Here is a 25,638-nt window from a genome sequence, read left to right on the forward strand (position 1 = left end):
ATAAAGTGAAAAGGTTTTTTTGGAGGCTCCTGTAGGTTATCAGCCAAATAAAATCATGTTATGTAATATAAACAAAATGACAGTTTAAAACAATAAAACATCATATTAAATTGTATTTGTGCAGTGTCATAACTGTCAGAAACCGGTGTGCTATACAAATAGAGGTATTATTATTATCATTATTATTAGTAGTAGTAGTAGTATCTTTCTAGTTTTGGGGCTCCTTTGTTGCTAACCTTTTTGTATTAATTCCCAAGCTTTTATTTGCTTGTATAGCCTATTATATATTTAATTTGTATTAAATATCATTTGAGAATGTTTGGATCTTGTGTTTCTAGGCTCCTGCTGGTCGTGAGCACTACTGCCAAATTAAATAATGTTATATAATATTAAAAAAATTACACTTTAAAACACAATATAATAAAGAGATAGAGTAAATGGAGGTCGTGCAGGGTCATAACTGCCAGAAACCGGTGACAGTGTGCACCATAGCCCTCACCCTCCAGCCCTTTGTTGTTGTTCTCACGCTAATGTGCGAGATCCGTAGAACTGACTCAACTGCGCGGTCACATTCCGCCCAGACTTCCCCCTCTGCCAGCGGCCTGGTGGTTTGAGATGAGTAGAAGATGTCGGTGTCGGGTCTGAAGGCCGAATTGAAGTTTTTGGAGTCCATTTTTGACCCAAACCACGAACGATTTAGAATAATAGACTGGAAACCCGATGAACTCAGTTGCCAATTCAACGTTACCGGAGAGAAGCTGCTGATCATCCACTGCAACATCACGGTGAGTCCAGGCCAAGATAACCAGCCACTACCGACTGAAACCAGGGAGCGATCCGTGTTTACTAACTACGATTCAAGTGTTTTAGTTTATTGCGGCGCCAAGATTTTAGTCGTCTCGTTGGTAAAAGATAAACATAACACAGCACCCAGTGTTTAATTCACTTTGAAAGAGTGAACGAGCAAACATCGTATAGTAACGACGCTGCGGTAGCTTAATGCTAGCTGCTCACTGGAAGTAGTGCTAGCTTGTGTCGTTGACTCGTTAGCCAAATTAACTGCGTTACTGCTAGCCACTACGGCCATTAACTTTATAACTACCGAACTGTATTTCGTTACATTTCACGGCATTTAGCTAAGTCTTACTTAGACTTTTACACATCGAATAAAGATTATTCGTATAGCCCAATATTACAAAAACACGTATATCTCATTGGGCTTTACAGCTCAACAAACATGAATGACCGTGCTAAAAGATAAATACAATTACATGAAAATAGTAAAAATACAAGATAAATATCAAATACAAATAATACAAATGAACAAAGATAGAGTAGGAGCGAAAAGACAATAAAAACAATGACATGCGGGACAAAGATAGGGTAATCCTAAACCAATTTTAACCATATGTTCTTTTAAAAGGAAAGTTTGGACACTGTCCCAAAGCTTTAATCAATAAAAACATTTATTTAAAAATAAATATATGTGTATATATCAAAGGAAAGATTGTATATTTGGTTTTCAGGTGGTCCCTTGAGGATTTTATTTGAATTTAAAACTAATTATTCTGCTAACTCAAATGTAAAAGAAATTCAATGCCTACATTCTTTGAGTTTGATAGGCTTATCTACATGCTTCTGTGACGAAACATATTCCCGAATTGGGATCAATAAGGCATGTCTTATTTATCTGAACATCAATACCACTGATTGTAATGTTAATATATATTTTATCTTAAATACAGGGGTTTAGTGAACTCCCTTTTCAGTAAATAGAGGGATCCCTGTGGCGAATTTATAATAAAACTGTAACATTACTGTCTTTTATCAGGACACCAAATTATTTAGCAAAAGATTAAATGTAGATATGAAGGAGTCTGAATTATACTGTTACCAACTAAACGTGTGAGGTTGGCTGAAACCATATTTTGTCAACCTTAGATAACAAAATAGTTCTGGTATTTTTTATAAATGTTCAATACAAATTCCTTTTATACATTATGAGCAATGTAAATAATCTGAAAATATACTAGGCGATATCACAAACATCTCACTCTTGTCATGGCACCTGTATTTGTATTGTTCCGGTGATGCAGATCTCTTACGAACAGCACCCGACCACATCCTCCTCTCACACGCACTTGCACTTTTGCTTGATTCTGGGTGACACAGGCATGGCTTGTTAGATTTTTTTTAATAGCCATGTCATGTCGAGACTCAAATGCATTCACCCTCTTTGCATCGGCTCGATCTCAGAAACTCAAGAGTGCATTCAGCATCAAAATCTGAATCTAGAATATGCACATTTAACGCATCTGATTAGCTGGATCATGTGTGATCACCTGCTCTTTATTGGTAGGACACACCTGTATCTGTTATAAGAAGAGCATGAGATGGGAAACATGCAGGGATTTTAATATCTGGGAGTTGCATTGAAAACCACTGCCTTCGTTATTTGAACAGGTTGTATTGGACAAGATTATATGCGAGTGTCTCCTTTTGAATTTGGCTTACTAATTGCTAAATCTCCAGAGTTCGCTTAAGTGTTGAATAGCATTCACTTAAACATTCAAGTCATAAATATGCAAACAATTGTTCTGAAAGCTCCGATATATCCTGACTGGCGATTTATAGACCCATACTCCTAATGCACAGTACTCTAAGGCTTGATTTGTCCAATGATATCTGTCTGTTAAGTCGTAAAGCCAGGAATCTTTGGCATCACCCCATTATATTACATGATACACTCCCTGAGTCATACCCATCTGTTACTTAATATCTAATCATCACCCTTGCTGTATAAATATGTGCAAATATACGGGTATATGGTCATTCAGAATGTGACAGGGTTGTTTCTTGGGCCATGACTTAAAAGTAATGTTACACTTTTCTAGGACTGTACCCGAATATTCGTTCGTTGGAGTACTATTCGGCTTTCAATTTCGTTATTCGGTTTTTAGAATAGAATAGAATTTATTGAAATCTCCAATATCAACGTAAGAGCTTGTACCTCTTCGGGGGGTGCTAACACTTAACCATACACTTTATCGTTTACTTTCTCCGTCTTTATATGTAGATATGACTTTTCTCCGTTAATCTCCGTCACGTTGTTTCCATAGCAAACAACAACTTCCTGTCAACAGCGCTAACACTCCTTCAAAATAGGAAGCCAAGCCAAATTACACTGAAGACATACACCTGCAACGAAAGTAACAAACACAATGCAATATCCTTTTCATTTTCAAAGAACACAAATTGGGTTAAATACATTAACAAATAACTATAAAACAACAATACTGTAGAATAACAAAATGAATGCTGTGAATAAACCAAAATACACTTGTTGAAGCGGTTCGCTCCATTTAACATCCTCTTTAGAAACTTTGAATAAAAAAAAAAGACATTTGGTACAACCCTAACATACAATCTGTAGCCATTATCATCCAAGCATGACCTGCTTCATTTTCATATCCTTCTGTTGCAGGAATCCTACCCCTCAACGGCACCAATATGGTTTGTTGACTCTGATGATCCCAGTCTGGCTGAAGTGTTGGAGCGATTAGAGGATGTGAGAAAAGGAAGCACATTGGTAAGATTGAGGATGTGGATCCAGCTTTATGTTTGTTTACTGCTATAACACTGCAACCTTTATAGTATTGTTCAATTGCACTTTGTCTTCAATGATTTGATTGAATGATCTTATCTTGCTCATTGTTCCCGCAGCTCCTTCAGCAGTTGAAGCGCCTCATCTGTGATCTCTGTCGGCTGTACAACCTGCCACAGCATCCAGATGTAGAAATGCTCGACCAGCCTCTGCCTGCTGGCCCCATTACCCAAGAGCGAAAGGTAATCACGTAAAGCAATATTTCAATTCAATGTCTCTTTGTTGCGTTTGAAAAGTCACTGCATGTCAACTCACAATGTTTTACCACATTGCAGCATGGGCCGTCAGATGAGGTGACCTCTGAAGAGGAAGAGGAGGAAGAAATGGGAGAGGTATCTATGTGTATTAATGACAACTTAGTACATTCATGGTATTATAGCTTACTTGTCCATTTCGTTCCATATTTCTGAATATAATTGATACGCTTCCAGCAGGACATTGACCTGGACCAAGACCTGGACCATTACGACATGAAGGAAGAGGAGCCAGTTGATGGAAAGAAGTCAGAAGATGACGGGATAGAAAAAGAAAATCTGGCCGTCTTGGAGAAGATCCGTAAAAACCAGAGACAGGATCACTTGAATGTAAGTTCTCATTCAGGTTCTCATTACGTTTTGGTGACTTTAACTGAGTAGAGGAGCTTTTCCCTATATATCTTATTTTGGATGCTAATTTTTGGCAGCCACTTCCGAATCACTCATCACAAAGACATTGGAGTCTCCTGGAAAGTGTTTCATTAAAACTTAATCCAGTAGTGAATCTAAATCCTTTCAAGTCCTTACCAATCTTATTAGATATGAAAATGGGATAAGAAGAATAAGATATTGAATGTTGGTCAAATTCACGCTTTCTCTATCAAATGTTTTTATACGATGAGATACAACTTTCAATGAAACATTTGTTAGCGCTGGAGTTGAGCAAATCTCAATATTTTGTCAACCAGGAACCTTTCGGAAAAATAAAATTGATTACCACTTCTCCTGGATAGTTTCACAGTATCATAGGATTATACTATAGCCATAAAATATACTTTTTTCCTATTAGTCCTTCTGTCAGTTTCACCATGTTTAGTTCAGCAGTTGGGCTGCGTCCTAAATGCCGACTCATCGTTCCTCTCAGTGCTGACACAGTGCTGCCGCAGAGGGCTCCAGCAGAAAGAAAAGCTAGTCTGTCCTGCAAAAAAAGTTTAGTTGGGTCCCAACATCGTCCAACAATGCAGAGGACAAAAGATTCCTGCTTAAAATAGGAATAGTACACCACACTGTAGCAGGAGAGATTATCCTAAATTAAACTGAATTCAATTGCTGAATTTATTCAGATTCAAAAAGGTAATTTTGTAAAATATCCTAAAATAAGTTGTATCATTACTGCATGGGCCTGCTTATGATCAAATGTTTTTTTTTGTGGGCTTATGGTAAAAAGGCCTAGTACCTTTTTATCACTCAGAGTTGGTTGTCCTGTTAAGTGTAGAAAACGTTCAATTTGTGCTGCTATTGATTGATATGAATGTACAGGGCTGTCTGATAGCCCTGATGTTCCCCTGCTCAGCCTTACAGTGGAGGTGAAGCCTCTTCCTGTTCCCCCAGGTGTCCGACCATCTGTCTGATTAACCTTTGTGTTGCAGGGCGCAGTGTCTGGCTCCGTGCAGGCCTCGGACCGCCTAATGAAGGAACTCAGGGAGATCTACAGATCACAGAGTTACAAGACAGGTGACTGCATTGACACATTCCCCACAGTGACAGGTCACTTTTTTGTATGTCAGCAGCAGATTGAAGTAATGCTCTGTGTTTGTGTCACGTTTCTCACAGGTATTTATTCAGTTGAGCTATTCGGCGACAGCCTTTATGATTGGCATGTCAAGTTGAGGACGTAAGTTCACATATTCAGTTTGTTTTAACATTTATTATATTGTGTAGTGTTTTCGGTTATATTTAACCTGTTCTTTATTACAGGGTAGACCCAGATAGTCCTTTACATAGTGACCTGCAGGTCCTAAAAGAAAAGGAAGGGATGGACTACATTTTCCTCAATTTCTCTTATAAAGTGAGTCCTCCTAATAATATTAGTCAATGGTTTTATTTGATAAAATAATTTTCTGTAGAATCAAGCTTTTTGTTTGTTTTTTTCAGGATAATTTTCCTTTTGACCCCCCTTTTGTACGGGTTATTTCACCCGTGCTCTCCGGAGGGTGAGTGTGAAGTGCCAAGTTTTCATATAAAATCCTCTGAAGACACTATTCACTCAGTTTGTCCACAATTGTTGTGCACAATTTTATCAGTGGATTTTGACTTCTGTATGAAAGATTTCACTTAAAATACAAAATTGTCGCTTCATGATTGAAGTAACAAGACTGTGAAGTTCTTCATATTTCATACTGAATTTCTTTTTGTTCTCGATTTCAGTTATGTTCTTGGAGGAGGGGCCTTGTGCATGGAGCTTCTCACAAAACAGGTTTGTTAAAGTGTGATGCCTTGTAGGACATGTCTTCCCTCACCTTTAACAGCACAGTTAATGTGTATTTTCTGTGTGTTTTCAGGGCTGGAGCAGTGCCTATTCCATAGAATCTGTCATCATGCAGATAAATGCCACACTGGTTAAAGGAAAAGCCAGGGTGCAGTTTGGAGCCAATAAGGTAAATGATGTCATTAATCTGGTCTCAGTGTCATACCATCCGACCATATCCAAAATCAACACATTGCAAAAACACTGCTGTCAGAGAGGCGATGTAGCCCACACTTCACATGGCAATTAGTTGATGGAAAAACTTAGACAACAGAGTAGTGGGAGAGGGTTAAATAAATACCTTTTTCAATAATTGGTTAAACTATGCTTATGAAACATACTGGGGCCCTAAGAGGCCTTATTGTATGAAGCAGTTGGGTTTCAGTAGAGAATTCAAGAGAAGTGTCTCTAGTTATATCCTAGGTTCTATTTACACTTCATTTCAAGTGTCTTGCATTCAGATAAATGAGTTGTTCCTTCAGATGGTTTTCTGACAAAGGAAAACTTGGGAGGAGTAAAGGTTACGTTTGCGTCTTGCCATTGTATTCTTCTATTGGAGCTTTTTTATATAGCACATTTAAAAGTGATGTTTGGTCGAGCCAAAGCGCTGTACATGTAATAAAAACACATTACTTCAATCACAATAAAAGACAATAATTTACAACAGAAATATAAAAAACACAGGGAAATGTCAGGAGTCGTGCTCCGCTCTGACTAGAAGGCCAGAGAGAAGAAGTGTGTCTTTAGTAAGAACAAACTGAGAAAGACTGATGGGAAAGAAAGATGGCAATTTACATTTTCCCTACTGCATGGAGAACAATTTCTGTAAATCTTACAGAACACTATTTGTTTATTTCAGAACCAGTACAATCTTGCCAGAGCACAACAGTCCTACAAGTCCCTTGTGCAGATACATGAAAAGAATGGTGAGTAAATATTCCTAAATGTCTGAGCCTCAGTAGACACACAGTGGTTTGGATCCATTTGCAAAGAGGTTTCTCTCTCTGTCTTCACAGGCTGGTACACACCCCCTAAAGAGGATGGATAAGGAGCTACGACCGCTATGCACTGGGAACATGTCTTTGGGTCAAAGTATCTTGTTTTCTTCCGAATATTTCCCCCCCTCTCTGACTCTACTGGGGATATATCATCTGGGGACACCATCTCGTTGGCTCATCTGACATGTATTCCTTCGCCTCGCTCCCGTAAAGACTTTATCCTGGTATCACCTCGCGTCTCCCCTCTCTGTTTGAGTGAGGAGGATGTTAGGGTATCACTAGTCCTGTTTTCTAAATATGCTCATTTGTCTTTAAAAAACTAAACGTTTCTCCCTTTAGATGAGGGGAAATGCTTTTACTTTAGCTGCTTTGACAAAATGGGCTTCACCATCAGTCAGTTAGCCTTCCTTCAACTGGGAACTTTAACAGGAGATTGAAACTGAAGCTCTGGATGCGGCCCCTCACTGCACCTGTTTTTATTGGTCACAACTTCTTCCCCTTCTCTTTGGGAAGTGTACTGGTACCTAACTGCAAACATTTTAGAAATATTATTCAGCGATTGTTTTTATTATTTGAGCATCCTAGACAATAAATACATTTCATTTGTTATCTTAAATTGAGGCAACCTGGTATATTTGAACTCTTTCACAAATATGTTAAGTGTCTGACAAAGCAGAATGAAATGCTGCAATGTTGTCCGACTAAGATGAGCTGTGAACAAATCCAGCAGTGGTTGATTTAAAACAAGGCAGGCGGACATGAAAAGTCTGCACTTTGCATACCTTTGGAAGAGGATATATTACCAATAGAAGATGATATGAACCTTTGACAGATCTAATACTGAAGCTAAAGAGCTTTTCTTTTTGCCTCATTTGTTTTTTTAACACAATGACCCTGCAACCCTCGGTCTGGCTTCTGGTCCGTGTGGTTGGTTTGATGCTGGAAATACAGTCATTTTGTTGAGCAGAATCACACAGGGATAGCTTCACAGAGGGTGTAAATGAAGGGTGTTTGAATGTGATTTTTTTTCTTCTTCATAATTCTGCCCAGTTTAGCATCTTGTGTGTCATCTTCCTGACATGCATCGATTGTAGAGGTTTGCCCCCTGCCCAGGTTAGATTTGCTTCCTTGTTACATCTCCTCTCTGCTGTCAGCAGCTTAAAATCCACCATTCTCCACAACTATGTACCATAATATGTCACTGACCTGAAACTCTGTATGAAACTTTAACCATGCAATATACCGCAGTACGTCATCACTACTGCTGTTCCCCATACTACAGGACACACACTGTATCTATCAATCTGTCTGCTCTTTTGCAGTTTATTTGTTAACACTGTCTGCAAAAGTATATTTTAATGGCAACTCAGGTAACAAACAATACTTAAGAGGGGAATCTGTACATGGTTTGAGTTATTTTCTTGGTTTAATTATTGCTCTGTACAGCTGACATTAAGGCTTACTCACACATCTGATGTTGAAATGTAAACGATAATATGTCCCGCTTGTTTCTATTAATTAAAGCAATGTATGAATGACATTTGCAGTAAGATGCCATTTTAACAGGATTGCAGTTGCATGATGACCATCCCATGTAATGGCTCATCAGTACACACTTTACTATCTGGTTCTTATTTTTTTTAAATCCTAAACTAATACTGAAATAGATTTGATTTCAGTGTGTGATCTTTACATATTCCTGATAAAAAATGTTTGCACAACTGGCAACAATGTGCCTGGAGAGGTCAATTATAACAACAAAAAGCATTGCGAGCTAAATATTTTCAAATCAGGAAGAAAGAAAGCACACATCTTTGTTACATGTCTGAAATCGCTGAGGGGAGGGATCATCGGGTCTCATTACGACCTCGTCTGAAGGGCCTGTGTCGAGATTCAGAGACGACTGGAGTTTGATGGTCATGCCGTGGTAAATAGACCTGCACGCTTCTTTAACTGGACTGTGTTAAAAAGATAGTTTTGTCCCAGCTGTCGATTCATTTTCTGGCACGGACAAAACTTGATCAAGCCTGGCACCGTCGGCTCGCTTTGGTTTTATTTTTCCTTTTCCATTTGAAGACATTTTGACCATGTACAGTAATTTGTAAACTTGCATCAAGTTTATGAATAAAGAATTTTAAGATTATTGCTGTTTTACTGGGGTCCCTGTGTATTATTTTCACTGTACTCAATTGATTGCAGATGTATTGGGCTGGTATTTTAATAAATGAATAAAATGATTTACTCCTGACACAACTCTCATAATGATTTTTGTATAAGCGTTGTTTCCTGTCTTGCCGCTCTTCACATCAAAACTTTGGTTTTCACTCAGCTTTGGTATTGACATTGACAAAAAAAAGAAAACACTCAATCTGTTGAGTGACTTGAAAATAAAAAGGCATTATACCCTTATTCCTTCCTTTCAACAAACAAATCAACATGGTATCAAACACTTCATTGAGACAAGGACGAGGAGGGGTTGTTGCGTTTAGTTCATTTTTTACTTTTTTAAGACTTTTAGGACTTATGTCCAGGCTAAAATTCCTTCATTGTGTCTTAAAAGCTTATCCTTTTTAATTATGAAAAATAATCTGCAACAACTAACTCAAGTAAAGTACTTTGCTAAAATTCATCACGCCTGAAAACATTATGGAGCATTGGTTCAATAGACACCTAGATGTTGTGAAGCAGAAGTCATGTCTATCCACAGCTTGTTTGAAATAAATGAACTGAATACATTTAAACTACTGAGAAGAGTTGTTGTTCTTGTTGATGTGACTAAACAACACATCAGTATTCATCACGAATAGGAGTCGCACTGTTCAGAGGAGCTCACACTGAAGTTGATTTTAACCCATGGAACAATGATTCATTCACACGTGGGTGAATGGATGAGTATAAGAAACCTTTATTTTTAACACCCTTCCATCCTGCTTTAATTCATCAAATACAAAATGTGTTTTAGGTTTTGTGGTAAATGGTTTTTAGATTGTTTGTGTTGTCCAACAAATAACCCAATTAGATCCATGTTTCATCTACAACATCACATGCATGAAATAACAAAACAGGATGCAACAATAACTGTTTAATATATATTAGGGTAAAACCAAATAATACAAAAAGTAATACACAAAAATGTATTCCTCATTTACGTCACTCATGGAGACACAGCCTCCTCAAATGTTTCATTCAGCTAATAAGAGCATATTTCTATTGAATTTGTTTTCCATGGCAAGTATTTACCCCAGTCATTATATAGTTATATCTAGCTATGGTATAGTACATGATAATACATATCAAACAACATACAGTACATGTGGGAACATGGTGAACTTAATGGGAAATGGCTTTGAAGAAGCTTTGATACATAAAATGCAGAGTATCAGTAGTATATCAAATGCACTGCAGTTCCTGCTGCACAATAACTATACAGCTGTCGTTTCCATAATCACATTATCTGTGCAGTATGTACATATGGCAGATCCAAAATTCACCTTGACCACTTACTACACAAAGGCAAAGTACTTGTTTTGTTCATCTTTGTGCAGACTTCACACTTAATTTATAGAACTGATCAGCTAAACGTTGTGCAGTTGCTAATAGATGAGCGTGTGGATGGTACTGTCTAGGGTTACACTTCATAACTACTGTATGTGCATTTGCTGTTGACAATGTTTTGCAGGTGTAAAATTATACTTGTAGTGTCCAGCTTGAAAACAGGTCCATTTTCCATCCATAACAGTTTATGTTATGGTTGTTACTCTAAATGTCTATATTTGAAGCCTGCAAAGGATGCCTGATCTTATTCATTCTACTGCTTACTATATTTCTGTTAGTATTGCTCGACTGTGATCCACTATGTATTTAAGTTGCACCGATGTCAACAGGTGCAAAACATCTAACGTTTAAAAAATAATAATAAACAAAACTCAAAATCTGTTACCCACAGCCATGGAAAGACACAAAGAACATGTGCTTCAAACTCATCCACACATCATCCAAAATACATGAAACAATAACAGGACGGTAGAAAAAGACAACAACTGAAAAGTAAAACAACAAACAGCCCATTGAATACCACACCATCACAATCAGACGAGACGACTCACTGGATTGAAATAACGAGCATTCAGTCACAAATCTTCACATCTGTTTTCAACTCTAACACTGTTTTACTGTAATAACCCACTACTGAGTCTTGACTTGAGTTTCGGACTAAACAGCAACACATAAATATTCTCTCCTTCAGTTTCCCCTCATAAAGAAATAATTGTCTTCATTTTTTCTTTTATATAAATGTCATATTACACCTACTCATAGAATAACACCGACAGCCACGGAATGACACACTAAGGCCTGAAATCCAGAGCTTAGAAACAAGTAGTTATTGAAGCATTTACATGGAGGGATAAGTGGGAGAATTTGCCAAATGGGTGAGAACATCCATCACTTCATACAATGCTATGACCACCTACAACAATGATTATCAATATAATATTTAGTGTAAGTCCAACCTGCTCGTGTTTTGGTTTTCTTTCTCTTTTCACCTGTACACTGTCGATTTGGAATGTTTTATCCAATGAACCGCAATCCTAAATGCTGCATGTGCTTCACTTTAACATGTATAATAATCATTTATTTGACTGAAACCCACTCCACACATAACCATATGGGTACTAAAGGCAGACACCTTCTTAGGGCTTTACAGGTAGAATTTAAACCCAGCTATTAAACCTTTCCTGAGAATTAAAATGAAAGCTTCGCTGACACAGAGTAAAGAAAAACAGAATCAGGACACCAAAACATGTAAAAAAAAAAAAAATCTGTTATTTGAAAGTTCTTGAGTTAGGAAAATAATTGCCTGATGCATTTGGTAATAGATATTCTTTTCAGCAAATATTCCTGATGGAAATCGAGAAAAATGTTGGTATCCCTTTAATTCATCTTCCGACTAATTCTTATTTTTTTATATTTTGAAATTCTGATTCTACTGTCCAGATTTAGGACAAATTCAACAACAAACATTTACGTATAGTTATCACATTGGCCAGTTTTTAGCATTTGGTGTCTTTCAAGACTAATGAAATTAAACACTCTTGTACTTAAGTACATTTGAAAAAAACACATTCAAATGAATTAAAAGATGTTTCAAAAGTGTGACACAGGCAGAGGAAGAGAGGTCACTCTGTGATGACAACAGATGAACCTACCAGAATAAACTGATGAAGCTCAGAGAATAGTTTTACTGACTTATTTAATTAAATCCCACGTCTATAAGAATTTAATAAAAGTACGCTTCAACTAAGAACATGACTTTTCTCTACCTTGTTCTGGTTTGATTCAGCTTGTACAGTGTTATAATGAAGGGCACCTAATTCTGAATTGTGTTCTTAATTGATCCCTTTTTATCTCTCCCACTCGGCAGCATGGCCCCCTCCTCCGCCCTACATCGGTTCGTCGTAGTTGTAGGTGGGAGCTGCTGAGTACTGGTTCTGCTGCATGCCCCCCTGCTGCATGCCCCCCTGCTGCATGCCCCCCTGCTGCATGGCCCCCTGCTGCATGGCCCCCTGCGCGGCTCCCATGGCCGCCTGCTGAGCTGCTTCCTGGACGTGGGGGTTCTTCCAGGCCCCAGTGGCCCACTCCTCCTGGGCCTTACCCATGCTGCCGCCACTGCCTCGGTAGAGGTTATGAACCTGCAAGAACAATTGTATTTCAAAAGGTATTTTAACATCTTTACAAAACAGTGTTAAAAATTGGTTTTGAAAAAAACGTGATATTATTTCATGATACATGGCACTGAGCAAGACCTGGAATCACAGCTGGTGCTCTAGCACAATGTGTTGGTGGGGCTCCTATTAGGGGCAATCATAATTTAAGAGGGTGGTATCTCTCCATTCATTTTGTATTTTGTATTTAATGCAATCAAACTAACTATTTGGCTGATATGAGGCTTCAATATTGGTCAGGTTTACAAGCAATCTAGATTAAAAAGCTTCCACTCTGAGTCAAAGCTAGGTAGCCTAGTTGGCTAAATCTAAGTGGAATAACGTTTCCTCGCAAAACACTGGACCTAAAAAGTTAACTATTTCTTCAAGCCCACCCTTAGGCATGAAGCGGTTTCCACTAACATCAAAAACGGTGTTAACCTCTTTGAAAAATGTAGAATAATAGTATGATTATATATTAAAGAGACTTTTAGCCAATGAAAGCATTTATGTTTTTAGAAAAGTAAAGAAGAAGATTAAAACCTCCTGGGACCCAGCCCATTGAAAATGTTCACTGTAGTGGACATTTTGTTAACATGCATCTCCTTTTACTCTTTTGAGCTACTCTATCAATCCCTGATTTACTGTACACAGGACATCCTGGTCTTTCCAGTGATATGTCATTGGTTAAAATTGCATGCTGGGAAGTTCCTCTTTCTTTTCATCAAAAATGGCTGGCATACCAAAAACAAAATGTTATAGAAGAATTATTATATAGCAGTTATTGTTGAATAATTGTAATTGTTACCATGAAAATCATATATGTTCTTGTTTATTAACATGTGAGGAAATATATAATTAGTTCTGAAAGCAATTAAATAATTAAAGTTTTCAAATAACAGCTCTTTTATAAATGTCCATCCTAGTGGACGTCAGGACCATCTTCATGGACTTAATGACTCAATATTGTTGCAGGAGACGGAACTGAAGCAGACATTTTCTGTACCAGATAGTTAAGGGAGATTCAGATTTTGAGCTCTCAGATAATGAGAGAGATGAGGATTTCACACCTGGGATAAAAGAGGGTCAAGAAGAAGGGGGGAAAGATGCAGGAGGCTCCATGAGCGCACAGATACAGACAGAGAGACAGATAGGGACGAGCTGGAAAGACATGTCTGTGGGCCAAGAGTAGCACGTATGTCTTATTGTTGTTTTTATTTTAAGTGGAGCCATGAAAAAGGAGAATTGCCTCAGGAATGCCAGCTTTGTTTCTATGAGCATGGTCAAATGGAGACCACATCCATACAACTAGTCAAGATGACCCTACAGCCCGTGCCGACTGGAGTCAATGAGGTACTTTTCCCACTACATTGACTACAAAGTCTTTGAAGATCTGGAAAGATTCACCAAAAGCCAAACTAGTTTTTTAGTCACCAAATAAACAGCAATGTTTAGATCAATTACTTATTCATGTTTTAAATAAAGGTGAATATATTATTGTATTAATATCTGTTAATTTTGGCTGTCTTTTCAAACTGGTCCCGACGTCCTCTACAGTGGACATACTGTAACATTTAAAAATGTAATTAAATTAAAAAAAAAAATTAAATTGCTTTTTAACCCTAAATACAGGAAATCACAAAAAAAAGGAAATTGGAAGACACTTTTTTTCCTCGGGTCCCAGGAGGTTAAATGACTTAGGTTAGGTAGGAAAGGTTACCTTTGTGAGGGCGATGAAGGACAGAACAGCCACGGCAGTGAACATGATGGTGGGAATCAGCATGACCACAGCTGAGCCGACGTTGGTGCTGAAGAACGTGATAGTAGCCAGCCAGCCACTGATGGGAGCAAAAGAAGAGTCAGTAAAATGTTAAGGCAAGGCACTCATGAAACAAGGAATATTTAAAACCTGGTTTAAAAAAAAAATGTATTAGCAATTTGGTAATCTTTAAGAAATACTATAGTACATTAACAAAATGATACCATTCCTAAATAAACTTAAGTATCATTAATTCTAATTGTATTGTCCTTTAACAAAAAATGTATAAACTATCATTTACAATTAATGAATGATGGTTACTATAAAATGTTAATCAAACGTGCAGATGGGTGAATAAACTCTAGAAAAGGGTGTTTACTTTCTTTAACTCGTTAACCCATTTTTATTTACGCTTCATATCAAACACATTACATATCTGTGTTAGTCAAAGCTCTTACCACACTCCCCAGCCTGGTATGCCAACAGTCTGGATGATACTGATCACCACCTGGGCCATGAAGACGAAGAAGAAAGCCATGAAGTTGAAGGAGCTGTCGGTTCTGCACAGGGAGAATCAGAAATGATGTGATTCAGCAGAACAGCAGGTGCAGAGTGATGAGTAGGGTCGGAGCGGGAATAGCTTACTTGAAGGCCTTGTAGATGGGCCTGAACCAGCACACGTAGGAGCAGGGGGTGAAGAGGATGAGCCACAGGATGGCCATCCCGAAATTGGTTGCTCCGCCACCTCCACACATCCACGCCAGACAGCCAATCAGATTAATAGCCAGTGTGGCGCTATTCACTGTCAACATCACAGAGAAGGAGCGATGATGACCATAACATGGCAGACTGAAGACAAAAGCCTCTTCAGTGAATATCCCACAGACTGCATTACTCATAATTCAGAAGGAGTGAATCACTACCAATCTCAGTAAATACTAAACACCACACTTTCAGTTCTATATTAACGCTATAATGAAGCAGCACACAGTTTCTACAAGTACCAAACTAATCTACTTATTCCAGCAGACTTACATTCTTGTTTTCAAATGGCAGAACCTATGTGGCAATGAAAGAGATACCATGATATTACAAATCGACACATTACTATTATGTAATGTGACCACTAAAGGCTGCAACTTGTGATTTTTCTTAAAAGATCAAGCTTTCATGCTTTTCGGTGTTTTCCCTTTCCCGTAGTAGTGTTCTATCGTTTTTTGTTAAAGTAAATGGTCTGCAAAATCCCAAACGTCCTGCCAGAGGGAGTTTCTCTACCACACTCCCCCCCCCCCCCCCCCCCCCCCCCGACTGAAACACCTCAATAGTAGTCATTTTTTTACTTCTGTAATATAGTGACATCACCATGTAACACTTGCACTTCTAATGGCTAGTGCTCCAACACGTTTGTGTTAGGCTAAGGGGCGGGACATCTCTAAGTGGTTGACCAATCAGAACAGAGCCGGCCAGCTAACCAATCAGAGCAGACTGCGCTTTAAACCTGCAAATGATCATAGGGTCCCTTTAAGCTATCAGTTATTTCCTTGTTTAATAGATACATAGTTTGGTGTAACGAGTGTATGACTGAGATGTCCTAACATTTCTTGTTTGTTTTTTAACCAAGACTCAATATATTTGATCTTTAATCATTTGTAACAAAATAAATCTGAAGAAATGTAACATTTAAGGAGCTGGAGCCAGAGAAATTGGCTTCAAATAACCCGTAACATTTTAAATCAGTCATTTTCTGCTGACCAACCTGATTAAAATCAACCTAAGCTAACAAACTTGGACACCATTTTTCCAGACTTGGCACAAAAATGCACAAAAAGCCTAGTTAATATATTAAAATGGCTCTGTGCCGGACAATGAGACCGGTCCATCTGGTCTCACAGCCACGTTTGAGTGTCTCTGATGTTTAGTTTAGTTCTCATGATGTTTTGGGTAAAACAAAGTAACACGGCATGAGAACACAGGAGCAGTGGGCAGGTTAACAGTTTGTACTATGATGCATACAACATACTTAAACTTGAGCTGTAGTAAACAATGTGCATGTAGTACTGTCCTGCAGCTCAATACACCATTTTATACTGCAGGTACACTCACAGATCCATAGGTAGTAGAGCCGTTTGCACATGGTGCGATGCTGGTCTGGGATCTCATTGAAGTCTTGGTAAAAACACGGCCTGAGAGGGATGAATCGAGGCAGGGGAGGGAAGTTGTTTTCTAGGGCACAAGACACAGTTCAATGATTAAATTAAGTGGGCTGATGTTTTTAGACTCACATGCACACTATGCAGTTGAACAGAGAGATTACCTGCCATGATGACCGTTCAGTATTTTTCTCCACTTCCAAGCAGGCAAAAAAACTTCAATCTCAGCTTCCTTGCAAACCAAACTGCAGAGAGAGAACAGAGCTGTTTTATTAAGTGCAATATCACTCACTGCTCTCCTTGAAGACAGCAGGGCCACATTCCTCCATAGGCCTTCCTGTGGATGCATGCACACACTTCCCTCGAATAAAATACCTTAAATCCTTACATGATTTGATTAAATGTGGTACCGCCATCCCTTATAGAGCATCCACCCTTATTGTTGCGCGATTCATTACAATCGACAATGACAGACATGTTTCTGGGCCACATACTACAGCTGTAATCCGCGCCGTGTGAAACAGGGTGGCCTTGTCGTGATTCCCAAAATGTATTCATAACCTATGTGTGCACAACAGGCGTTACAGGCCTACACACTTCACAAATTGGACTATAGACCTACCGGATGATGGATATGTATTTGTTTAGCTCTAAAACCTTCCAATAGGCTATAATCAACCTACTTCCACGGTATGTGGCTGTGTTTGTAAGCCATATTTCAATGCATATGATGGGGGATGTAGGTAGAACTTTGAAGGGCATCTTTCTGCCACAAAGTATTGCAATCTCTGCCTAGAAAAACAGACTGATCCTGGTTTATTTTTCATGCATTTGATGCTTAAACGGTGTCCTATGTGTGTTTCTGTCGGCGGATGGCAGTGATGCTGCAGAGGGGCACAGTGCATCGTGATCCCACAGGCGATGGAGAAGCGTCCTTCAGCCTGTGCGACACGGTGCATCGGTGCTTACTCTTCATCCGGACACCGAGCAGGTCAAACCCGAAGTCCTCTCAATATACCACCATGGATATACATTCTATATGCGTTACAAAAGCTACAATTAATTTTAATACATCGTATCTCCTCTTCCTGCTATGAATGAAAATGCATTGATTAAAACGCCTTACCTCCAGCTCAGTGCGAGAATGTGGCTAAATTCCCTCCGTTCGTTTAAATAGCATGCTATTGTTAATCTGCATGAAAACACACTGAAGAAAACGATTGCATCTGGCGCTGCTAAAATAGAAAGATGTTACGTTATTCCTCAAATGACGGGTTTGGGTGTAAGAGGCGGTCACGTGACGCGAGGTCTTTTCTTTACGCACATACACCCCCCCTATCCGCTGCTTTACCCGCCTGCACAGCATCAGGGCCCCAGGCACAAAACAATGGGATTTGTTGCTGGCCTCAACCGACCAATCAAAAAGCAGGAAGGTTTCATCAAGCCCCGCCCCTTCATGATGCTGTCCACAGTGCTGAAAGTCAGAGGAGGTATTACTCATTCACATCTGATTGGCTGCCTGTTATCACATCATTAAATAAAGTGCTTTACAAACAACACAACACAAAATGTGAAGATGCATGACAGTCCTACATATACAAACAATATTAAAATCAGAAACAGATGTATTGCTAGGTAGGTTAACACATACGAGAAATGGGCCATGGTGTATATGCTGCATACATAAAACAGAGTCAAATATACAAATGTAACACATGTAAAGCCCATATAGTCTTTAGAAAGGACTGAGAATAGAAAGTTATTATCTATCCTGACAGAAATGGTGGCATGGATATGTCCAATTCAAGACTGGATATAATTAATCCGAGATTAAATATTGGACAAATCACGTTGGAAGGTTTGAATAAATAATGAATATGTTTGGTTTATCCAGGGTTAGGATTATTACAAAAACATTGTGAAGGAGAAAGTATCAAGGTAAGCCTTTAAAGGACTGAAAAATAAAAAAGACACACAAACATACTGCATGTATTTACCCAAAATCAAAACCTGTATTACAGATTTATTATGAAAGCAAGTCTTAACATGATTGTGTTTTTTTTCAGAGATCACAATGTCAGGCTTTTTGCTTTTCATAATAATAATAATAATAATAATTATAAACAGTATTTATATCTGTTAGTATTTATTTATATATGGCTCTGAGCAGCTATTGGGGCAGGACCTTTAATTCTGTTGTGGAAGCGACTCTCTGCACATCAGTCCACTGTCATAAATGCTGCTTTCAGGTATCCTCGTAAAATTATTTATCAGTGTAATCAAATAATATATAGATATTAAAAACACATGACACACATGTAACGATGGTATTTATATTATGTTTTTATTTATTTTTCAACAGTATTTGTGGGCGTTTCCCCTGCATTCATTTACTGACGTGGAGAGACACAAGCATTTCCATTCTGCCACGTTTGTGTTAACCATGGTGTTCACATTTCGTCCATGTACGAAATTTCTGAGGTACTTGAACGCAGCATTTCCATAAGCTAACGTTAGCTCTTCCTGCAGTGCTATGAGTTGAGCCACACTCAAGGTAACGGCATTTAATTATATAAACATCGTTTTTGTATCATGTAAAATATGTATGTGTTCAACAGGAATGTATTTTCGATATTTTTGGAATCTCAAAGTATTTGGACAATGCTGCGTTATCATGAGTTAGTTTAAATTAGCAGATGTTCACTTGTTGTAGGTAAGCTAATTTTAGCTAACGTTAGCTTCCATCTCCCAAGCTAGTAAAGGGAAGAGCATTCACAACACAGGCACCGAAACCGGAACTAGTGTTCTTTCCAGCTGAGTTGTCAGCTCAGAAAACAACTATATGGAAAAGAATACATTGTAATTTTTGTGTCGGTTTTCGTGTTAGTTTTGACCGTAAAAGTTACAGTAGACGTTAAATGTTGACAAAAGTGACATACATGGGTTTTAAACATAGGTTTTAAACCGTTATAAGTAGATAAGCTTATCTTTGCCAGTTCACTAAAGCCTCGAAACGAGCTAAGCTACAGTATGTGCAATGCCAAAATGTTTTTTTACTACAAGAAACTGCATTTTCTTCAAAGTCAGAGAAGATTGGAAAATCTATCTATGTTCATCAAATTACCATTAACCGATAGATATACCCACCCATATATACTGCAATATAGGTTTATTGAACTAAGTTTGCCATAATTAATATTATTATTTATAACAGTGTATACAGTTGTTTTCTACAGTTAGTCATACTGTTTCACCATAATGTGCACAGGTTTTACTTGCATTTACAATTTTATAATATTGCTACGTGTTACTGTAATTCTTTACATGCCTCCCTCAGGAAAAATATGCACCCCCCTGCGCACATGTTGGGCTTTTTAAAGAAAGGGCTGAAAAAAATAGTTGATTATTTGGTTGACAGAAAATCAATAAGTTGTGATGTGTATATATATATTGCAACACATATATCATGCTTCTTTGTTTGAAGTTTGTTTGTGTTAACTTACCTATATAACGACATGTAACTGAATATCTTTGGCAGTTTGGGAAATTGTTATTTAAATGGGCATTTATCACTATTTAATAAATACTGAGCGATTAATACATTATTTGAGAAAAGTTTAAAGATAAATGAACAATGAAAATACTGATCTACTTCTCGTAACTCTTGCTTATGCTGCCATGCCATATGAGCTGTGCTGTTAACACCTAACTTGTTTTGGCTGTGCTGACCTATGTGCTGGCTTATCGCCTCTCTCTGAAGTGCTGGGAATGCAGCCGCCGCTCCCCCCGGAGGCCGTCAGAGAGCTGGTGCGCTCCTGTCTGCACAGAGACCCCGTCGCAGCAGACCTCCGCTGCAGCCTGTTTGTTGCCTCTGCACAGAACTACAAGAGAGACTCTTTGCTCAGACCGTTCCCCCCGAGATACATAAGTAGTGACAATAAGGACTTTGAGGAGCTGGTAAGATATATAGTGCCACTCAATAGCATTTGAATTAACATTATTGTACCTTTATGCTTAAAAACACAAGTTGCCTATACCCAATGAGTATAGTGTTGGTGTGATACACATTCACTTGGTGGCAGTCATGTGCTGTTAGAGGCAGCAGTGTGTCAGTAAAGAAGTGGAAGAACATGACAATGATACATATTCAAAACAATTAAGTGGATTTGCAGATTCTTCTTAGATAGCAACAATGCATGTTGCTAGGAAAGTATGTCAAACAAAACCATATGTATTTCCTATTAAAACTGTATGGACTCTTTTATATAGCATATAACAATCTGAGATCTTTCAGTTAAGCAATACTTAAAAACAATGGTTAGTGAAAGGTGTGCCATCCTAAGTGTGGTTATGTGATGCATATATTATACTGATCAAAAGGAAGCTGTTATTGCTCTCAGGAATGAAAGGCTGTATCTGTGTCAACCTTAGGGCATTTTGAATGAGCAGGTCTCTAACATTTGATCAAAAATACCAAAACCAAAGTCGTTCGGAATAGTTTGAGTGACGGTAAATATACAGTTTATGCTGTATATCACAGATTTATTTACTGGTTTCTGTGCGCATGTTTATGATATCAAATGGATTAAATAGCAACATTTCAGACAAATGTTTATGAAAACATCACAAACATACAGTTCATCAAAAAAATTGACTTTTCTAGTTGGCAGATGTGCAGTCTTTGCCTGGTGTGAGAGAGTTGGTGAGACTGCGACCCAGAGAGGGAGATCATCATCTGGCTCTGACACACTGGATCCTCTCCTCAAAGAGCTTTGCTGTGAAGACCCTGCAAAAAGACGAGGTACACCTCTAGTACTACACATACAGACATTTCATTGTTATGGCTTTGATCTTCACAGTGTGTTTCTTGAATCTCTTCCAGTATGCCAAACTGTGTGACCTCACACAAAATGAAGGAACTTGTGGGCCAGTGCCTGACTTCCTGTTCGAGCTGGAGTACTGTGATCAGATGAACGCTAGGTTTGAGAAGATGAGGGAGGGCAGAGACCTCTTCTATGCATTCCACGGGAGCCGTCTGGAAAACTTTCACTCTATCATTCACAACGGGCTACACTGTCACCTCAACAAGGTTGGTGAAGTCATCGCTGGTTCATTTCTCCTCTGCCCAAAAATCGTCTGTTTTTATTAAGGAGGAATATACTAAAAATGTTCCTTTTTGGACTTTTATAATGCAATATGATACAAATGACATAAGGGAGGGTTTATATTCTGTTGTTGCTGCCTGACACGTCGTAGCATGTTGTTTTATTTTGTGGCCGCTGTGTGCAGAACTCGGTGTTTGGCGAGGGGACCTACCTCACCAGTGACCTCAGCATGGCCGTCCTCTACAGTCCACACAGCAGCAGCTGGAGAGAGAGTCTGCTGGGTCCGCTGCTCAGCTGTGTCGCTTTGTGTGAAGTCATTGATCACCCAGATGTTAAGTGCCAAGTGAAGAAAAAAGGTGTGTAAATCACGCAGAATCAAACACATGTGAATTCCAATGAGACAGACTTTTTAATTGCTTGATATTTCCCCGCACATTTTTCTTTTCAGATTCTGAAATCATCGACCGCCAGCGCTCAAGAGCGAAGAACAGCGAAGGAGGGGACGTACCGCAGAAGTACTTTGTGGTCACCAACAACCAGCTTCTGCGAGTCAAGTACCTGCTAGTTTACTCTCAGAGGAGACACCTGTCCAGGTACGAGTCCCTTGTGGGTGTATGATGTAAATGCTGAAACAAGTATTTATTTGCCAACTTGAACCTTTCTTAAAAATATACTTTTAAGTGCAAATATTTATGAATCATTGCTAGTGCTGCCGAGCAACACAATGGGGAAAGTGGGAAAAAGGTTCAACTTAATGTTCACTTCCTCTAAGCAAGCAGGATCCAAAACCACTTGTTCTCATTCCTGTTGAACAGAAACACAGCATTGTCTTTCTACGGCACTCCACAACGCAAATGTCATTCAAAGAATATGTTATTGAATAAGAAAAACTGGGGGATGCTTCTTATCTTTGGCAGTATGGTCCATAATTCACTAATTATATAACTTAATTTGAATGTTGAATGTAAACAAAATGTTGCATCTTTGCTTATAACTATTTGGTACTGTCCTTTTAAAAGAAAGACACTTAAAGCAGTTTGGCAGAAATACACAAAAAACTCTGCAATGTTTGTTGTTGCCTAAACAAAAACTAACACAAAAAAAGAATATACTTGAGAAATTGATTGCTGAAAAAAACCAGAACAGTATTTGCCATTGTTTTTGGTTTTATGGTAAACAGGATGTCCTTCTTGTTTTTGTCCCCAGGCGTTCCCGCAGCACCTCCTGGCTCCTCAGACACCATTTTGCCATCATGATGAGTCTCTACATCCTGCTGCTCATATTCATCGGTGCCTTTAACTCCACCACCTTCATTTCCTTTTGGAGCCGACTGTTCAGGTGACAAGACAACCGACAGAAGTGCCTTCCTGATCACAGACTGACTGGAGGCCTGAGCAAAGATAACGTTTTATGCACCTTTTATACGGTTTTCTCTCTACAATCATTCTCTCCATTGTTCACAAAACCATAATAACTGTATTCCCATGATCTTTTCAGTGTAGCTGTTGGGATCACATTATGTTTGAATCAAATTGAAACGGGGAATCAAAACCATTTTGCATTTTGAAAATGTTATGCAATTTTCCATCTGTAATTAGTTTGGTTTGATTGTTTTTAGAGCAGAAATGTTGCTGTGTGGTTTTAGTCTTACTAACCAAAAAAAGATATCGTTTAAATAACTGCACAGCAAAGAGCTTCTCCTTTTGATTGATTTAAGTCTTAAGTAAACCTACTGAGAGTTATTAGCACATTTACTGACTGCATTGACTCATCTGTGTCTGGGACCCGATGGTACGGCACTAATGACAATGTCCACATTTTCTCTTTTAGTCTCATGATTTTGTATTGCTCAGTTGTGGGTAGGGACCTTTTTAATTTGTCATGATTTAAGTCTAATTTTAAGGTATTCAATAGAATGGTTAGGTTTATTAAAGCTATATGAGACAGCTATTGTAGTTGTGCTGACATGCTGTATTTATAATGACGGATCATAGGAAGGCCACAAAGCCTCGTTTATCAAATCTTCAGATATTCTTCTATATCTTTATAATAGTGAAGAAGGTAAACTGTATATCGGCTTATAGCCTAAATGTTCTGAAATTTTGTTACGATTTTGGACACTAATAAATCTATACTTTTGATTAAAGTTTCACAGGTTTGAGTGATTTCATTTGGTTTCAAAGTTGACTTAGTTGGTCTTTACCTGATTTAAATGACACATTCCTCTAAGTTCTAAAACTTTGGGAAACTTGTTGGATTGTGTAAGTACAGTACACAACTCGACAAAATGTATTTTTATTTTGTTATTATACTTATCGATGCGGAGAAGTTCCTTATTATACCTTTTTTAAATACATCTTCAAAATGGTGGCTTGACTTAAAATGAGTACCACTCATTATGCAGGCATGGTGAGAATAATCGTGTTCGAGCTGCTTCCCGTACATGAAGCATACTTGAAGGTCACTCTTTCATAATCATCTATTGTACTTTTCTATTGTTTTGTGTCGTATTCAAACTTTAACATGGGTTTCCTCAGACAGGGGCACATTTATTACCTCTGGCATGCAAACAGTCCTTTGTTATCCAATGTTTTTATCAGTAAAAGAAAAAAAGAGACAGCTATATGGGATTGATAACACAGGCGGCCTGCTTTGGTGACAGACAGTCCTACTAATACCTGGTGTCACAATGTGTTTGCAGAGAAAAACATACAAAAGAAGAGAACGTTGGTGGTGTTTTATAGTTTGCCATAAACATGTAAGAGGACCATTTTATAACTGAAAAAGTGAAATTATTCGTTCAACCATACTTACACAATTCACAAAGAGAAACGTTTGTGAAGTTTAAGCATTAAATGTCATATTTGGTGCTAATAAAGCCAGCCTTATAAACAATTACACTACCTTTTTCATCAATGTTTGCATAATTGCTTGTATAATACTGAAAGCACATACAAGACAAGTAGCTGCTGCACACTCCTCTCCGTCTGATTTAACGCTGCATATTATTTATTCAACGATTCACCTGACTGACTAAGTTAAACGGAGATGACAGAAAATGCAGGTCTTTGTTTTGGTATAAAACATATATTTCTCGTAGGGAAATCTTTCAGATACACTGTTTCTCCTCTGAAGACCTAACTGTCCATTGTTAGTCCAAATGTTATTCCCTTTCTGTGCAAGCTTCATTATAGCTGCCTCATAAACTGTATGTTATTCAATAACCATCATCTGTCAGGGGGGCAGTGATGGCAGAGGGGACTCCAGACACTTCATTTCCTCTGTGACCCAGACAAAACTCCCAAAATGGAAACAGTGCCAGACTGATTTCATGGTTCCATTTAAATTGTTGAAACCAAATTATTCCACTTAATTTCTCTGCCTCAAGATTATTTTTCTTTCTTTTGAAATATAAATATTTCTGCATTGCTTCTACTTATTCAATTGCACATGTCTTAGTTCATGATTGTCAAACTTAAATGCTAATATCAACCTGCTAACATGCTCACAACGTTAACATGCAGAAGTTAAGCAGGTTTTGTTGACCTTATTCATTATCTTAGCTAACCACAATTAGCATGCTAAAATTAGCTAATTAGCACTTTATCCAAAGTACTGCTGAGGCTTATTTGAATGTGATTAGTTTTTTTTTTATACTTCCAAGTTGAGATATTTTGGTCTGTACCAAAGGCTGTAAAACTCTATCTAATAATAATACTATTGCACTGTACTATTAATCGAGTCCAAATATACGAAGT

At 38.2% G+C, this 25,638-nt stretch overlaps 3 protein-coding genes across 4 annotated transcripts; 2 read left to right on the top strand and 1 right to left on the bottom strand.

The window, feature by feature from the left end:
* Positions 1-476: 476 nt before the first annotated feature.
* LOC307040889 (ubiquitin-conjugating enzyme E2 Q2-like) lies at positions 477-9,307 on the top strand. Of its 2 annotated transcripts, none has more exons than XM_079684102.1 (13): positions 477-785; positions 3,485-3,589; positions 3,724-3,846; positions 3,940-3,996; positions 4,096-4,248; positions 5,289-5,373; positions 5,473-5,533; positions 5,617-5,707; positions 5,794-5,852; positions 6,067-6,115; positions 6,201-6,296; positions 7,026-7,092; positions 7,183-9,307. In XM_079684102.1, exons 1-13 carry the CDS (start codon positions 627-629, stop codon positions 7,212-7,214), a joined length of 1,137 nt encoding a protein of 378 aa, XP_079540228.1. In that variant the 5' UTR covers positions 477-626; the 3' UTR covers positions 7,215-9,307. The 2 variants fall into 2 exon arrangements, with proteins under 2 accessions (XP_079540228.1, XP_079540229.1); XM_079684103.1 differs by having other exon boundaries at positions 4,099-4,248.
* Positions 9,308-10,231: 924 nt separating this feature from the next.
* On the bottom strand, positions 10,232-18,134 carry scamp5a (secretory carrier membrane protein 5a). Its single transcript, XM_079684110.1, has 7 exons — positions 17,902-18,134; positions 16,940-17,020; positions 16,729-16,848; positions 15,271-15,427; positions 15,084-15,185; positions 14,587-14,704; positions 10,232-12,854 (listed from the first exon to the last, which is right to left on the bottom strand). The coding sequence occupies exons 2-7, from the start codon at positions 16,944-16,946 to the stop codon at positions 12,606-12,608; spliced, it is 753 nt and encodes a 250-aa protein (XP_079540236.1). The 5' UTR covers positions 16,947-17,020; positions 17,902-18,134; the 3' UTR covers positions 10,232-12,605.
* A 1,068-nt stretch (positions 18,135-19,202) lies between these two features.
* On the top strand, positions 19,203-24,026 carry parp16 (poly (ADP-ribose) polymerase family, member 16). The gene is made up of 7 exons (XM_079684106.1): positions 19,203-19,329; positions 20,536-20,732; positions 21,439-21,576; positions 21,658-21,864; positions 22,065-22,236; positions 22,329-22,473; positions 23,087-24,026. Exons 2-7 carry the CDS (start codon positions 20,544-20,546, stop codon positions 23,220-23,222), a joined length of 987 nt encoding a protein of 328 aa, XP_079540232.1. The 5' UTR covers positions 19,203-19,329; positions 20,536-20,543; the 3' UTR covers positions 23,223-24,026.
* The last annotated feature ends 1,612 nt before the right edge of the window (positions 24,027-25,638 follow it).

Source organism: Notothenia rossii (assembly GCF_949606895.1).
Source record: "Notothenia rossii genome assembly, chromosome: 5".
In the NCBI taxonomy this organism is placed as follows: domain Eukaryota; kingdom Metazoa; phylum Chordata; class Actinopteri; order Perciformes; family Nototheniidae; genus Notothenia; species Notothenia rossii.